This window comes from Actinia tenebrosa, unplaced genomic scaffold, assembly GCF_029948245.1.
Source record: "Actinia tenebrosa isolate PJP-AT-01 unplaced genomic scaffold, QUT_ActTen_1.0 PGA_scaffold4__44_contigs__length_22323623, whole genome shotgun sequence".
In the NCBI taxonomy this organism is placed as follows: domain Eukaryota; kingdom Metazoa; phylum Cnidaria; class Anthozoa; order Actiniaria; family Actiniidae; genus Actinia; species Actinia tenebrosa.
The window spans coordinates 16,534,467-16,550,884 of record NW_028292581.1 but is presented as its reverse complement, the minus strand read 5'-3'; the positions used below and the strand labels follow the sequence as shown (position 1 = coordinate 16,550,884).

Sequence of the window (16,418 nt, the reverse complement as noted above, 5' to 3'; positions counted from 1 at the left end):
CATAAGCATTGTTTGTCATAACAAAAATTAAGTACGAATTCAATAAATATTTTCTACCACAACGACGAAATTAAGTACTATTTCTAAAATGTATTTCAGTGAATCTTCCCACGGATGAATTTTATTTCATTTCGAGTGAAAAGCTGTTGTCTATTCATCAACCCACGGGTAAAATTCTGTCGTCGTTTTCTTTCGAGAATATTACTTCTGGGTTCCTGACAAGGATGTTGTTTCAGTATTGATCTGACTGAACCTGATCAAACTAGGAAACTTTGATTTATAGCTATACGGAACTAAACTTCCGTTTATTAAACAAGCGAGATATACGACTTCATTTCTAGCATGTGCTTTAGACATTGTGAGGTCAGACTTGCCACAGAAAAGTACCAATATCTAATAAGTATGCGTACAGATAAATAAATAAATAAATAAAAGAAAGAACTGAAAAAAAAAAGCGTGAGAAAAAGAGCATGCAACGAGACAGACAAACAAGCGCTTCACTATGGCAAACGTATCTTTTGCTTTAGCCACTCTAGCTATCTCAGTGTTAGGAAACTTTGTACTATGTAGATACACGTTTTTTCATGTCATGTTAGGGCTTTTGAAACCATTTATATGCACCAAGAAGATAAACCTGTTTTATCTGATGTATATATCTGTTTTATATCGTATTTTTATATCTGTTTGCTTATCGATCATATCCAGTGAACAACTCATTAATAACATCATGATTCGAGTCAGATTTCTTGACAGACGTGTTGCTGCAAAAACCTTTTTGTCAAACAAGTCGAAATTTAAATAACTTTATCACATGCAATGAAAACTGCAATCTGCTGGGGGGAAAAGAAACGAAAATGAAGCATTTTTAAATGCATTGTATTCGTGAAATAGTTTGACAGGGCTTGAGTTTTGAAATCAGAATGGCTGGAATTTGAATGAAAAATGCTCTTTTCCTTGATCAATAAGATGTTCAGATAACGTGTAGCTGTAAAACATTAGTAAAAATGAAACTTGCGAACCTGCATGGTTTATCAGATTTTCATTTTTTTATTTGTCAAATAGTTTGACAGGGTTCGAGTTTTGAAATCACAATGGAATTTTAATGGAAAATGCTCTTTTCCTTGATCAATAAGATGTTCAGATAACGTGCGGCTGCGAAACATTAGTAAAAATAAAACTTGTCCAATCAGAATATATCACGTGTCTATTATAGTCACGTGCATTTGCTAATAAAAGGATCGACTTGTCGCTTGAGAATTAGAGGAAAGTTTGGAGCTAATAACAAGAACAACAAGGAAGAACAATCGAAAAATTCAAACTCACTTCTTTGAGGTAATGGAAAATGATCTGTTTGGTTGTATCATAGTTATTGGCGCTGTTGAATGGTTGGGAAACTTATTGTTCTAGGTTTTTGTTCGACTTAATTTATCCATTGCTATATGATGACGTTGTACCGCGCACGGAGAAGGAATTGAAGCATTTGTTTACAGTATTAGGGAATATAGAAATTTTTCTCCTTAAAAAAACCGTTCTAAAATAGTTATTATTTGTTATTTAAACCTATATGATTAATATTAATAGTTTAAGGAAAAGGAGTTTGCCCTTTTTAGTGATTTGATTCTTATTTATCATCCTTCATCATCATTTATCCGCATGGTTTTTGTCATCGAATGAAAGTTTTCAATTTCAAAATGTCCATACATGAAAATAATAAGGAAATGAGTATTTTCAGTCATACTTGTTTTGGTTATATTGTGCACGGTCATTATCACGTGATGGTACTGTTCAACCTCAAAGGCAAGAAAATAGCTTTATTCTATGGAGTTTCCAAACCATTCCGCTCTATTAACTATGGTTGTATTAGGCATTTTGAGCGAGCGGTCCCTATTTTGATCCGTCAATATTATATGTTACTCAGAAGATTCTCAATGACCTCACACACTTGCTTCAAGGAGCACGAATTGCGGCATGGTTGGTTAGTGTGCTGTCTGCCTTGTAAACAAGTGAGAGGCTCTGAATAGTTTCATCCTCAGCCGTGAGCCGTGAAACTATAGTTGAGTTAGGTAGAAAGCTGTTGTGGTCCTCTTCTTCAAGCTTAAATACTTTGTACGTTTGTCTTTTCAGTAATACTCGAGAGGTCTGATCGACCATGTCAAACGAAACCGTTCATTGTTGTCATCCGAATATTAATGTTGCCTTGCCGCCACCGCATCCAATCCGCGAGAATGACACGTACCGCATGTGGTCGATGTTCAGCCAGAAGAACCAGAGCTTCTTGAAGAGAAATTATCAGGACCAGTCACTGCTGTTCGATGGAGATGTTCACGTCGATCATATGAAATCTGTCTTCGGTAAATTATTCAATGTTGAAATATTGATTGAGAGACAAATGAATGGGAGAATGGGAATGAATGAGAGGATAATGAGAATGAATGAAAGAATATTCATTTCGAAAGAGATGGGGTGAAAGGGTCAGTGTCGGAACAAGCTATCTAGTTGCGGGATTTTCGAGTGAAATTAATTCATCAGTAAAACTTCATTTTTATCAGCTTCACAGTACACATGCGTCATGCTCATGCGTCCCTGTACACGCCCCTTTATAATGAAGGTTTTTGAAATCATTTATTTTTAACTTGTTATTTATCCAGTAAACATTAAAGTGAAAAATGCTGGTTCTTCAACCCAAAAGCTTTATCGACTTCAGTTTGCTGACCCTAACGATGACAATAAAGTCTTCATGATCACTGGCGAGATGCAAAACGGCAAACCTGTGGTCACGCTGAAGGTAATGATGTAGAGCACCAAAAGACCTGTATGTGATGTGATGTGATGTGATGTGATGTGATGTGATGTGATGTGATGTGATGTGATGTGATACGATGCGATGCGATGCGATGCGATGCGATGCGATGCGATGCGATGCGATGCGATGCGATGCGATGCGATGCGATGCGATGCGATGCGATGCGATACGATGCGATGTGATATGATGCGATGCTGTAGGACACCAAAAGACCTTGATAGGTGGATACAATGGATACACGGATGGAGAAGATGAATTGATGGATGGATAAATGGGATGAGTAACGAATGGATGAATGAATGAATGAATGAATGAATGAATGAATGGATGGATGGATGGATGGATGAATGAATGAATGAATGAATAGTGAATGAATGAATGAATGAATGAATGAATGTATGAATGAATGAATATATGAATGAATGAATGAATAAATTAATGGATGGATGAATGAATGGAGTGAATCGTTTCCTTCTTTGTATCTGTAGCATGTTGATGAAACCTCCAATACACCAAACGGAGCTAAATTTGAGGCGATTACCCATTACGCCTTCACAATGTTCCGTTGCTCCAGCGTGAATGGCCAGACAGACCTGTACCTGGCATCAGACAGGGATGGAAAGGTCCTTTTGATCGATGGAGGAATCACAAGATACCCCAATCCGGCAATGCTTTTCATCGCTAATCAAGTCATATAAACCAGTACCCAAGGATACATGCAACTTGAAAATGCTTTCTACTATATTATCATTGAAATGCAACCCGGTAAGTGCAATGCCTCGTTTGCAAACTAGCATTTTAACGACCGTCAATTAAAGAGCAGAAATAAAAATCAATATCTTGAGAAAGATTTTAGACTGAGTTTTATATATTCAAAAAGATTTTAGAGGATTGGAGGGTTAAAATCTTTAATTCAGTCCAAAATCTACCTAAAGATAGTTTTTAAAAAAAAATTCAGTTCTTCGATTGACGGTCGTGGAAATGCGAGTCGGCAAACGAGCTACAATCTTGGTCAAAAATGTTGAGAATTTTTTGGTTTTGATGGTATTTTCATGAAAAACCTGACAAATTCACCTTAAAACGACCCTCTTCCCCCTAAACAATGTTGTTCCCCTGGGAGACAGGGCTGCTTTACCTACTGGGACCTCCTGGGGGAGAGGGGGTACGGACAATATTTTTTTAAATAAGGGAATCTACTATTTCATGATTGGATGAAAAATTCTCAACTCTTTTTGTCCAAGATTGTAGACACGCACCGACTATTTCGCGGGTCGCACTTCAACGATAATGGTATATATGTAACTCTTTGTTGATTCTCGTAAGATATTTTTGTAGAACGTGTCTGTTTCTGAGGAACTCGACGACTCGATTTCCTGGAAAAAAAACAACAAAAAACAAAACACACACACACACACACACACACACACACACACACACACAATTTGAGAGACGGACTGAAAAAAGCATGAAAACGGAGAATAGTCACTAGCTTTATTTTGTGTGATCATTTTAATTAATAAAGCTTAGCATAAAAGAAAAAAAACGTTAGTCAGTTATTATTCCGGGGGGAGGGACGGGGATCAGATTGAAAAAGGGCTGGATACTGTTCGTACCTTTTGGTTTTAGTTCCAAATCTGCGATTCGGTACCTCTTAAGGTGTTTTTGAGGTAAGAAGATACCCGAAATTATATCAACGACAGCAATAGCAGTCAACTTGATCAGGTATCAGAATAAAAAAATCCATAATTTGGGTTCCCTGTGGAAGACCCAGGCAACCCAAATACAAGTTGATTCTTGTTCTACTTTGACGATGGAATCAAGTTCTCTGTAATAGTTCTCGTTATGTAATACTGAGCTGTTATCGAGACACGGCAAATCTTCCCATCCTGTCCTTAACATGATCTCGAAGATCAAAACTACGTTGTCGAGGTCGGAGGTGTCTTGGCCAACATATTTGTGTGTGTGTGTGTTTGGCATTGGATCATGGATCGCAATCAATGGACTTTGGGTAGAACTTCCTCTTCTCGTCAACCGTGTACCCGAAAAATGGAATCTCCCGTCCTATCTAACAATCATTGCCCAACTAGCAAATATAGGCCCGTTGATATTCTCAATTGGCAACCGTTTAGCACCAAACCAAGTCACAGAAAAACCTGTAATTTTATTGATTTTGAGTATAGGAGCAACTTCTTGTGTCTTGTTGTCAATATTTTGGGACAGGACCAGTTTGCTGTTTGGTGTTGAACACAGCACAGCGTTGTTACTCTTGTCGTTTAGCTTGGCTATTGTGGATTGTACTTCATCAGTTGTGTTCCTGACGTTTATGGCTACCTTTAAAACGGAATACATAACTGCACTTTTTGTAGGAGAGACTTTGAGTGGAATGCTACCAGGATTCATAGGTCTTGCACAAGGAATAGGGGAACAACAAAAATGCTTCACAAATACTACCAATAACACACACACAGTCTCACAAAATGCCCAAGAAAATTTTGGGCCTAGTGCTTTTTTCTTGTTTTTGTTTGGAATGATGTGCCTCTGTGCTGTTGCATTCCTGATATTAAACTATATGCCATTTGCCAAAACACAGCATGTTAAAGTACCCCTGACCAGGGGTTTACGACAGAGGGCAGTGAGTGAAGATGAAAGACAGTCCTTGTTGGGGGTAGATTTTCTAGATGGCAATTCCAGGGATGACGTATCAGAAACATGTCCTGGAATATTTGGACGTTCTTGTCGCCGACGCACATGGCAAGGGTTTATATACTTGCTGGTAATCCAGGCATGGATCAATTGTCTTGCTAATGGTGTGTTAACATCTGTACAGGCTTATGCTTGTAAACCTTATGGTAATAAGGCATATCACTTAGGTAAGGGGTCATCAAAGCAATCCATCCACCCATTTATCTGCCCTCCAAGCCATCTTTTTTTATTCATTTATCTAAACATCTGTCCATCCATTCATTCAGTTATTTATTCATTTATTCATGCATTCATCAGCCTGTTTTTTTCTTTGTATCCCTATATTGTCATCTTAATATTCCTTAATATTTCTTTGTTCCTTCGATTCTTCATTTATTTGACGTATAAATTTATTCATTCATTCCTTTATCCATTCATTCATTCATGTTTCATTCATTTAACCTTTGATCACTACTTGATCCCCTCATCCATCAATCCAGCTTCTTCTTCGTACAATCACATCAAAAGAGTCATTCTGATCGTTTGTACATTCTCTTACATCATATTTTATTTCATTTCAGTTGTAACACTGACCTCTATTGCAAGTGCATTTACATGTTTTATTGCATTATGGCTGCCGAGTCGATCGGCTGTTCTCGTCACAGTTTTCTCAGTTCTTTATACGCTACTGAGTGCTTTTGTTTTGGTCTTAGCCTCGTTAAGTCCAACACCTCCTCTCCATGGCACTCTTCTTGGCTCTATCATTGTGGTCAGTACTATAGTTGATATAATATATATTTATTATTATTGATCAAAAAGAGATTGTTGGCAGTGCAAAACCCAAGGGCAGTTACATATATAGGTCTAATAAAATTCCATATTGCTTACTGAAAACACATGTAGACCTCTCTGAAACGGAAAAAAACATTACTCCCGAGCCGAGGAGGTCTATTCATTGAAGATATACAGAAATGTGCTCAATTGACAATTTGAATGATTTATTGGTACAAATGTCATTTATTTTATATCAATTTATTTAAAGAATAATCAAATTATTTGTATAATTTTGAATTTCTTTTGTAGGTTAGCGTCAGTGTACTAAGTGGAGGCCTTGTGAGCTACACCAAGTTAACGATATGTTCCATCATGACAGAGATAGGCCAGAGAGCTTTATTTTGGTGTGGGATTGCCATTCAGACAGGGTCATTTTTGGGTGCAATTATAATGTTCCCTTTAGTGAGTGTGGCTAAGGTATTTCATCAGGCCAAGGATAGCTGTTAGGCATAATGACTTACATTGCCAAGTCAAACAAAGTTCTATAATGAATTAGTAACTATAACTATAAGACAAAAGAAATGGAATTACAGGGGTGTAGGAGCCAGGACTATAACCCCAAATTTATGGAAAATACTAAAATACTCACATTAATTAACTAAATTCTTACATTCAAAAATAAGAGAAGCACGATGCATGCTAGTCTCCTAGCATTAGTAGTCTCCTACCCAGCCACTATTAGTGTCGTCAAGCTGAGTACATAGGGGAGTGAGTGTTGCGTGGCAACACTAAAAGCTGCTAGGAGGAGACTAGGCATAAGCTTTCTATTCCATAATGTGCAACCATGCGTAATAATTAGTATAAAAGTAGGGAGAACACATGCATAGTTGCATAATCGGTGAAGGGTAATTTCTGGAATTACACATTTCAGAGAAATTTCGTTATTGCGGTCAAGCCAGTCATCTATAAACATCTCACTCAAGCCTTTCATTTAAAAACTTTTTTAAACACATAATCAAAAATACAGTTGCATTGCTATCATAGGTAATTGAAGAACACAAACAATGAAGGAATTGAAATACTCTATTTACAATTAATAATTATTACTGTCATTCTTTTCTAACACTCAAGTTTATTTTGTGTGTGTGTGTGAGTAAATACACTTTTATTTTTCTTTCTCTTTCATCATTTCATCTCCATGAATAGCTCTTATAGCCTTTCAATACATGTAACTCGAATTCTATTCTTTTCGACCAAAAATATTTCAATTAATAACCACTCGCTTTTTTATCTTACATCACTACAATATCTTACCACTGTACAAAAAAAATAAAATAAAATTAAAAAAATCTTACCACTGTACTCAAACACTCAAGTTTGTCAACCAATCAGATTATGAATTTTGTAATCTGATTGGTTGACAAACTTGAGTGTTTGTAGTACAGTGGTAAGATATTTCAGTGATGTAAAATAAAAAAGGGAGTGGTTATTAATTAAAATATTTTTGGGCTGTAAAACAAATGTAAAAAAATATAAATTTATACCGGCATGCAAAAGGTCATGTGTTCAATTCCTATCAGGCACACTGATTTTTACAGAGTTTCCCTTTCAGCTATAGTGACAAATGACAAATTATTCTATAAAAAAAATTATATATTTGGTATCTGGTGACTCTTATTTTACTGATTTTAGCTTAGGTGTTTAGTAATGTTTCTCAATAGAGTGCTCACACTAAATCCGTGAAACAAATACTGATTTTTAGCACTAAATAGCGATAATTAAACAATAGGAAACAAAGGATTCTGTATGAAATAGTACTAATTAGTACTATTTAATGTTCATGGTTTTAGTGCGTGCACTCTATCAGACCACGTCATTTTCTTAAGAATAAGATAATTAATTTTTTAATTTTTATTATTTTGTTTGAGTTGTATCCATATCCATGTGAGTTCTCATGCGCAATAATTATTAATACATGGATGGCAGAGATGGGGGGGGGGGGGGGGGGGGCTTTAGTCCTCCTCTCTTTCTGAGAATTACTTTTCATTACAATCAAAACTCTATAACACTAGTAACCTGGTTTGAATTTCTTTTTATTATTTCAATTTTCTACTTCACAACTTCTCAACCAAGGTGCCGAGTACCAATGGCATACGTAAGAAATATGTCAGTAAATAAAGAACTTGAAGACTGTTGAAATAATCCTTTTAAAGTTTTTATGAGATTAACAGTACTAGACCTTTTATGTTGGGTCAATTTTAATCTCATAATACAGTACAAGAAGAAACCAAAGCCATTTATTCCCTTTTATGTACATGTCTGTAGCTGCACTTTTTAATGGTGATGAAGTTGTTGGAATTTGAAGAAGTTCATAATTAATGATATGAAAACTTGGAATTTTTTACAAATTTTCAATTATAAATTTAAGATAGTAAATAATTTTGAATTACCAAGTAGGTGGAATAGACCCTATTCTAGTTCCAAATTACCTCTGTGTTCCTTGATTACAGACTCATTTGCACAGGGCTAGCCTCGAATCAGTGTCTAATTACTCGCAAATACCAACGGTAAAGTAAAGAATGCACAAGTTCAACAATACGAACACTTTGAAACTTGACGGACCTTGACTTGAAAATGTGAATATTCATCACAAAATCGAGGCTTAGCCTGTGTAAATGAGTCTGTAATCAAGAAACACAGCGGTAATTTGGAACTCGAAAAGGGTCTATTGATGTTCTGAAGTTACAAATGACTGTTGAAAGTTTGAGAGCAATATGATGTTAAATTTTCATAGCTTCCTAGCATTGCTGTGTTGTTGAAAAAAATGATGACATACGTTAATATTATTTTTTGAATTGAACTGTGATATCCAGACATTTTGATGACCTGGCATTGTCAATGATTCAACATAACACACATCCAGCTGAGCAGTGAATTTTGTTTCAGCCAATCAGAGTGTGTTTAGCTGTTTTGCCACCAGTCCTCATTCCCATGCTTCTTTATATGTCATGTCATGCTATATTTTTCTGTTTTCTTTTGACTGACTAAAATATAAATTTTAAGCTTACAAGAAGCAGAAATATGGAAAGGAGGAATAAAATAAATTCACGTAACTGCCAACGTTTGCTTCTTCAAGCTCCAAAAATGCTTAGGGCAGGTCAATTTGTCCACTCATATATTGCGCATCGCATTCACTGCTCAGCTGGATACAAACTCAAAGTACAATGGCTGCTCCATGCCAGGCACATCAAACTGATCAACTTGTGACCAGTCAGGAGCCAAATGCCTGAGACGCCAGACAAGTACCAATTGTGGCAGGAAATATTATTGTCTATTGACCAGCCATTATTTAAGCCACGTAACTTCATTTATGATTTTTAAAAGGTTCTTTGTATCCATCTTGTAAAAATGTGTAAAAATGATAACAATCTTGACAACAGCTACCTCACTCAGTCCTGTCCATTTTGAAATTTGAAAATGATATTCCTAGTAATACTAACTATAGACCATTATAGACTTTCTGGAAGGATGACTGCTTGAGGATCCTCTTGATATCTGTTAAGATAGAATATATTGTATAACAGTATTAGACATGGGCAGGCAATGCATTCTCAAATAAAAAAATGAATGGATGGATGAACGAACCAATGAATAAATGAATGAATAAATAGTAAGTTTTGGTAGAGGATCCTTTCATAAAAAATGAGAATGCAAAAACAAAAGCCAGTGAACCAAGAAGACTCGGCAAAACCAAAAGCCATGTGCTCTTATTATAGATCAGTAAACAAAGCTTAAAATAATGCTGGCCAATCATTGTCGGTCATGCTGACCAGAACCAGTAGCCTTAGCTCGGCCATACTCAGTTTCTGGCTTAATGTTACTGGCCAAAATGACCAGGAAGGTAAAGATTTGACCAGGAAGGTAAAGATTTGACCAGAAAACTTCCAATTTTGGCTGACATTGTCCGATGACCAGCTGTTATTTTAAGCCCCGGTAAACAGAAAGGATGAATTCCTTACCATCCTTTTCCGCGGCTGTTAGTACTCCTCTTGGAAATTCTACATCAAATGTTATATGTAAGTCTCCTTTTTCATGATTATTTTCATAGCTAGGCATTCCTTCTCCTTTCTTCTTTATTCTTGCACCAGGCCATGTGAACTTTTCTCTTGTGATGTGAACCTAAGGCAGAAGAAATACAGTAAAAATAAAAAAAAGATTCTTCTTTGGCTAACAAACCTCATTTGAGGTCCTCGTTCCATGATCAGATTGGAGTTTAGGAGTTGATATTCACGGAGGGAAGAGCAGAATAGAGGAGAGATGTGTTTCCTTTTTCAAAATTATTGCACATGCCAGGCTAACATGAAAAAAAAACATACCAAGAAATCACTCTTTTTCTTGATGGAATTTGTGGCATTTACATGTTAACTTAGCATTCAAGTTAATTTCTAAAACTAAAATTCAAAAATTCCAAAGGCATTGAAGTTGATCTTTTTTTTTGTCTGCTTGAATGAAAACTACTATGCACAATAGGTACTTAGTTTGAATAATGAAGAATATTAAAAAATTCAAATAAATAAAATTTAACTATAATTTATTTGTAGTTCTAAAATTTTTTTACATCAAATTTTTTCTCATGGCTATAAATTGTTACTTGCTATTTTTTTACCGAAACAGGAAAAAAAATAATCCTTACCTTATGTTTATCTAGATGTGGTATTTCCATTTTAAATCCAACTAATGCATCATGAAGAGAAATTGTTACATTGGTAAAGAGATCATTGCCCCTCCTCTGGAATCTCTTGTGTCTAAGAACATAAAAACATCATAGATTTATAAGGGGATACCAGTTAATGGTTAAACTTTGTACAGTATTAAACAAAGTCCTACCTGAGTTCTATGATTTTGAACTTGAGATCACCAGGCTCTCCATCAATATGTGGTTCACCTGTGAATGACGTTCATAAGATACTAAGAACTGATGTAGAAACTTGTAAACCTACTTTTTAACCATTTGTATGAATACATTGAGTGTTCGTTTAATTTGTCCCGTTTGCTAGGAGGTGAGTGATTATGTTAATACTATACACAAAAAACGTAGTTGGGTTCGAAGGTCATATCATCGAAGCTAAGACCGAAAAGGATTTTGGGTACTCCGAATTGTGTATCATATTTGCATATAGACATGTAAAAATGCACAGTAGAGCAAAGTCGGTTGACCTAGATCAACAACATGCCAAAACCATGATACATAAAATGTGCACAGGAAGGAAAATATTGCAATACGCATGAAATTAGCTTAATTGTTTGTCTTCCCATGCTCCCCTTCGGTCTTAGCTTTGATGATATAACCTTTTTTTGAACCTGACAATGTTTTTTCAATTAGGTGTATACCAATTATTAGTACCATTACCAAAATGATGGCTGGTCAGTTACCAGTCATGATGAAGGGCAAAATGAGTTTTAACTCTGTTACATCTCATTAATGGCTCATTAATACTGTCTAAGATGACTGGCAAGGCAAAGATTTGACCCAACAAGTCCCAGTTCTGGCTGAGCTTTGTCATAAAGCATAGATCTTTGAGTTAGCCCAGGGGTTTTCAGGGGGTTCAATTTGTGAGTAAGCTGTTCCCTGATTTAGATCATACTCAGGGGTTGTTTCAGGGTTCAATTTACCAGCCAAATTTAGCAAACTTTTCTGGAAATAATTTTCATGAAGTACTTTTTCAAACAGCATTGATAGTTTCTGGCAAAAGGGCCTCATTTTCTCTATCAGAAAAAAAGCAGAATTATGAAAGTTTTGTATTTTGTTTTTTCCATAGTGTGAGTAAAAGAGTTGCACGAGTAATAGTATTGCCCCAACATGCCTTGTTTTCAAATCTGAGCATAGTGATGAAATTTTTTGGAAGATCTCATGTATCTTACCCTCAGAAACAAAGGGATATTCTTGTTCATTTTTCATTCCTGGTTCTACTTCAACCTCTAATAGCTTCTCCGTGCTAACATACGTAACTGCTGGGCATTCATCACAGACCTCTTCTGGTGACATCTGAAAGCGTCCTGGACCTAACTGAGTTGTCCTCATTTCTTGACGGCAATTACACCTTCTTGTACCAGGAACTGTCTTGGTTACTGGCTTACATCTCAATACCTTAAAGGAAATAACAAACATGTTCTGATTTATTTTGAAAAAGACAGGTTGTTAGAAAATTGGTTGTTATGCTAAGCAATGTTCTCATGTTCGTTTTGGTGTACTTTGAGGTTTCTTCTTTCCTCAAAGATATACCGGCATTAAATTTTCTGAGCTGCTCGAATTGCTGGGTTTCAATTAGCTGATAAAAGTCTTTGAATCTCATTGTCTGCACCAAATGGTGGTCAAAAACTTATCACCATGAGTCGTCAACCAGAAAGAATTCTATTGAAAACTTGTTATTCAGCTGATGAACATTCCACACGAGACAGGAAATGACTTTAAGTTAAACCCAGCAATTGCATGTGATTATACTGGAAGGGTGCTCACTTGTCTTTAAAGACAAAGAGGGAGTTGATTCGGTGCATGCTCCAAAGGAGTTAGAGACCTGAATGTAACTACATCAATCCCTACCTCTATGAAGTTGCCATTATATAGCTCTTCTAGAGTAACCTCCAGATCAACTATCAATGTTGAACCATGTGGGATCTCCTTTCGATGTGAGTGTTCTGCACCTTCAAAATGAAAGCCAAAACCACCAAAGAAGCTGCAACAAAACAATACCCAAAAAGAAATTACTGTAGAAAATCCATGTATTACCATGAGCTAGGAAACTACATAGTCATACCCAAAGTCATACCAACTATGTAGTGTTTAAAAATTCTGCTAATGATGTGTTTTTTAAAATTTTGTTAATTCAATTATCTATTGTCCAAAGGAATTCTCAACCTTAGTTAACAAATGCCTAACAAAAGCGTGTATTCTTCATTTGCAATAGACGTCATAGCTGCCATGTTGGAAGAATTTGACAAAAGATTTTTCAATTAATTCTTTTGTTATATCTTCCAACATGGCAGACATCCCTTTTGTTATTGTGCTCTCTTGGGATTGATTGCAAACCAAGGATTTACTGAGCAATACTATAAAAGTAATCACTTTAAGTTGGATAATTAGTTGGATAATCAGAGAGCAGATAATAAACAAAATGTTAGCCTTTACTTGACATTATCTTACCTAGAGAAAGGATCTTCCCCATGACCCATACCAGACTGTGATAATCCTTCTTCTCCTCGTGAATCATATATTTTTCTTTTCTCTTTATCACTTAATACCTGAAAATAATAATAATATTTAATTATTACCTGAAAATGCGATAAAAAAAGATAAATGGAATAAAAAACCACAATAAAAACCAGTGTCAAGTCTTTCCAGGAATGGTGCTAGGGTTTTTCAATCTTGGTCTTGGGACCCACAATTCTGATCATATGAATATTCTGGTCTGAAGCTTGGTGTTGTGGGAACCAATCAATATTAAAGTGTTCGTCAAGGGAAAAAAATTATTTTCAAAATCACTTATATGTGAACAGCGTAGTAATATGGTTGAGGTATTTTTGTATGTGGACCTCTCTTTTCAGAGATATAAACATTTGAAATATCAATATGCAAATGAGATGACGTAAATTCAAGAACATGTTCATTTAAGTGTAATTTAAAACAAGTATTTTGAAGAGTATTAACCTAAAAGTGTACAAAAACCATATATTTCAGTTATAAGGATGATTTGCAAATGAAAAAAACAGCAGTACTTTCCACAACAGCATTTTTGTATAATTAATTAGTCTTGAATTTCTCTCTAGTAACCTCTATACATGTAGCAGCTTGTATAGTTTGCTTTTTTCAATATTATCTTTTCGTTAAATTTGTTTTACCAGGTGTAAATAAAAAATAAAAATCAATGGCAGCCAAAAGCTCAATGTCGTCTTATAAGAAAAATTAATCATATTCTGCTACTGGAACTTAAAACCTAAGAAATTATAATTAATATCATATATTATTATTTCGGTTTGTTGCTCTGTTTCGGTTATTTCATTTATGTAGTATTAGTGATTTTTATATCGGAAGTGAAAAACACAATCAGATTAAAATAATTCATTCAGAGAGTAACCAATCAAATCGTAACACTTGTGACGCTAAAACCTTTACACTTTAAATATGTTTTCAATCTGAGAGCAAATATTGCTTTTTGCACATAAATAAAAGAATTTAAGAACGTTACTCAACTTATTTTTGCATCAATAAATGCATTTTTTAAATATAGAAATAATTGAGTTAATTTTGGACGCTTTTTTGTCGACTTCGACACATTGTAGACGCTCACGAAAGAATATATTTTTGTCTCTTTTCGTCATTGTTTTAAATATAAAATACTGCAGGAAAAATGCTTATTCCTATATCTATAAAATGCACTGGAATGATATTATTTAATTTATTTATTAGTGAAAATTTTATTGATAATTTTGAAGTAACTTTGATAAACTAAACTAGGGATGCGTTTGATAAAACACAGGGTTATAAATCATTCATAAATACTCTATACTATACAGCGAAAATAATAAACAGACGCCAATTTAATTATATCATTCCTACCTCATATGCTGACCCTATATCCTGGAATTTGTCCTGTGCAGAAGGGTCTTCTTTATTTTTATCGGGATGCCATTTCATTGCGAGTTTTCTGTACGCTCTCTTGATTTGATTCGTGCTAGCATCGCGAGGGACGCCTAGAATAGCATAAAAATCCCTCCTGTACGGACAGAAATGTTACAGTTAAAAGGTCTTATCACTAATACGATAGATGAAGAGTCTATAGAAGTCTTACTTACCCTGCTAGGACCTGAAAAGATAGAAATAAAACAAGTATAGTGCAGAGGTACACGTGTAAAGACGCCATTTTCGCCGGTTTGAAATGAACTTTGCTGGACTTTTCTGTCAACGGCGGAGGAGTCTGGGCACTAGTCAACACGATCGATAAGGATTGTGGGTACATACCACAGGTGACCCAAGCATTAGTTTTGCCTTTTGTAGATCATCCATCGGACCACAGGTAGCCCAAGCTTGGTTTCTGTGGTGTCATGTTATAAGGAAATGTATGGGGATTTATCAAAAATATCAATAACATCATTGAAACACGTGAAATTAAAGCCTCGAAATTTCACCCGACCATTGAGAAATATAACTTCTTTCGCTCTGTGTGGTTATTTTTTGAATTTAGCTCGTTTTAAAGATTTTTTTTTCCCACCAGTAAGAAATAATTATATAATAATAATAATTAATAATAATTATTATTATTTCTTCAAGGGCGCCAGGACAGACGGATTGAGTTTAAATATGTGTGATTGTTTCAGTTAATCGTAGATTTCTAATTGAATTGATATATGTTTGTTTCTAAATGGATACTAAATAGTGTTCACTTATCTCTCCATCCAACGGTCTTTCTGGTTCGAATCAGCCGTACGATATGAATATATTTAACACGTCCACCAACGGTCTTTCTGGTTTGAATCAGCTGTACGTACGCTCTGAGTACTTACCGCTGCATTATCCGTGCCAAGCAGCGCCGGCGCCGTTTCGTTAGCGATTACCCACCTTTAATAAGTTAATCAGATTTACCTTCAGTACAGTAAATATTTTACTGTAAACGCCGTAAGCACTCAAGAAGTGTGAGAAGCTCTTGCCTACGGCGCGTCCTTCTCCTTACTCTTATTTTGTTCTTACGTCACTTCCTGCGTGAGCACAAAAATGTCATATACATATGAAACGACCATTGCGAAGTTGAGTTATAAATTTATTTTGATTTCTACATAAATACTTCATAAAATACCAAGATTGCTCTCTTATTTTAATCTAAAACTCAAAGTTCAATGATCTTTTTGAAGAAATTTTCATTTTATTTTTGATGAAGACGTCTGACGTCAAGACAATTGTTTAAATCATAGTTAATAATTAACTATGTTGAAATGGACTCGTAAAACGACCCTCAAAATACCGCATAATCACGGATTAAATCAATAAGCCAGTTCGTTGCCAGTGCGCATGCGATTTTACTCTGGTGAGAAATTCGGAATAAAATCGCATGCGCACTGAAAACGATTCTTAAACTAGGAACTGGCTTATTGGGTAAAAAGGAAAAAC

At 35.4% G+C, this 16,418-nt stretch overlaps 3 protein-coding genes across 3 annotated transcripts; 2 read left to right on the top strand and 1 right to left on the bottom strand.

Moving 5' to 3' along the window:
• Positions 1–1,238: 1,238 nt before the first annotated feature.
• Positions 1,239–4,346, top strand: LOC116302010 (uncharacterized). Its single transcript, XM_031711189.2, has 4 exons — positions 1,239–1,332; positions 2,125–2,351; positions 2,649–2,785; positions 3,292–4,346. The coding sequence occupies exons 2-4, from the start codon at positions 2,150–2,152 to the stop codon at positions 3,499–3,501; spliced, it is 549 nt and encodes a 182-aa protein (XP_031567049.2). The 5' UTR covers positions 1,239–1,332; positions 2,125–2,149; the 3' UTR covers positions 3,502–4,346.
• Positions 4,347–4,595: 249 nt separating this feature from the next.
• LOC116302002 (solute carrier family 52, riboflavin transporter, member 3-B) lies at positions 4,596–7,922 on the top strand. The gene is made up of 3 exons (XM_031711182.2): positions 4,596–5,673; positions 6,067–6,254; positions 6,569–7,922. Exons 1-3 carry the CDS (start codon positions 4,701–4,703, stop codon positions 6,764–6,766), a joined length of 1,359 nt encoding a protein of 452 aa, XP_031567042.2. The 5' UTR covers positions 4,596–4,700; the 3' UTR covers positions 6,767–7,922.
• A 413-nt stretch (positions 7,923–8,335) lies between these two features.
• LOC116302003 (dnaJ homolog subfamily B member 11) lies at positions 8,336–15,226 on the bottom strand. The gene is made up of 9 exons (XM_031711183.2): positions 15,110–15,226; positions 14,874–15,030; positions 13,461–13,558; positions 12,861–12,993; positions 12,182–12,407; positions 11,147–11,204; positions 10,953–11,064; positions 10,279–10,438; positions 8,336–9,814 (listed from the first exon to the last, which is right to left on the bottom strand). The coding sequence occupies exons 1-9, from the start codon at positions 15,175–15,177 to the stop codon at positions 9,759–9,761; spliced, it is 1,068 nt and encodes a 355-aa protein (XP_031567043.1). The 5' UTR covers positions 15,178–15,226; the 3' UTR covers positions 8,336–9,758.
• Positions 15,227–16,418: the final 1,192 nt, after the last annotated feature.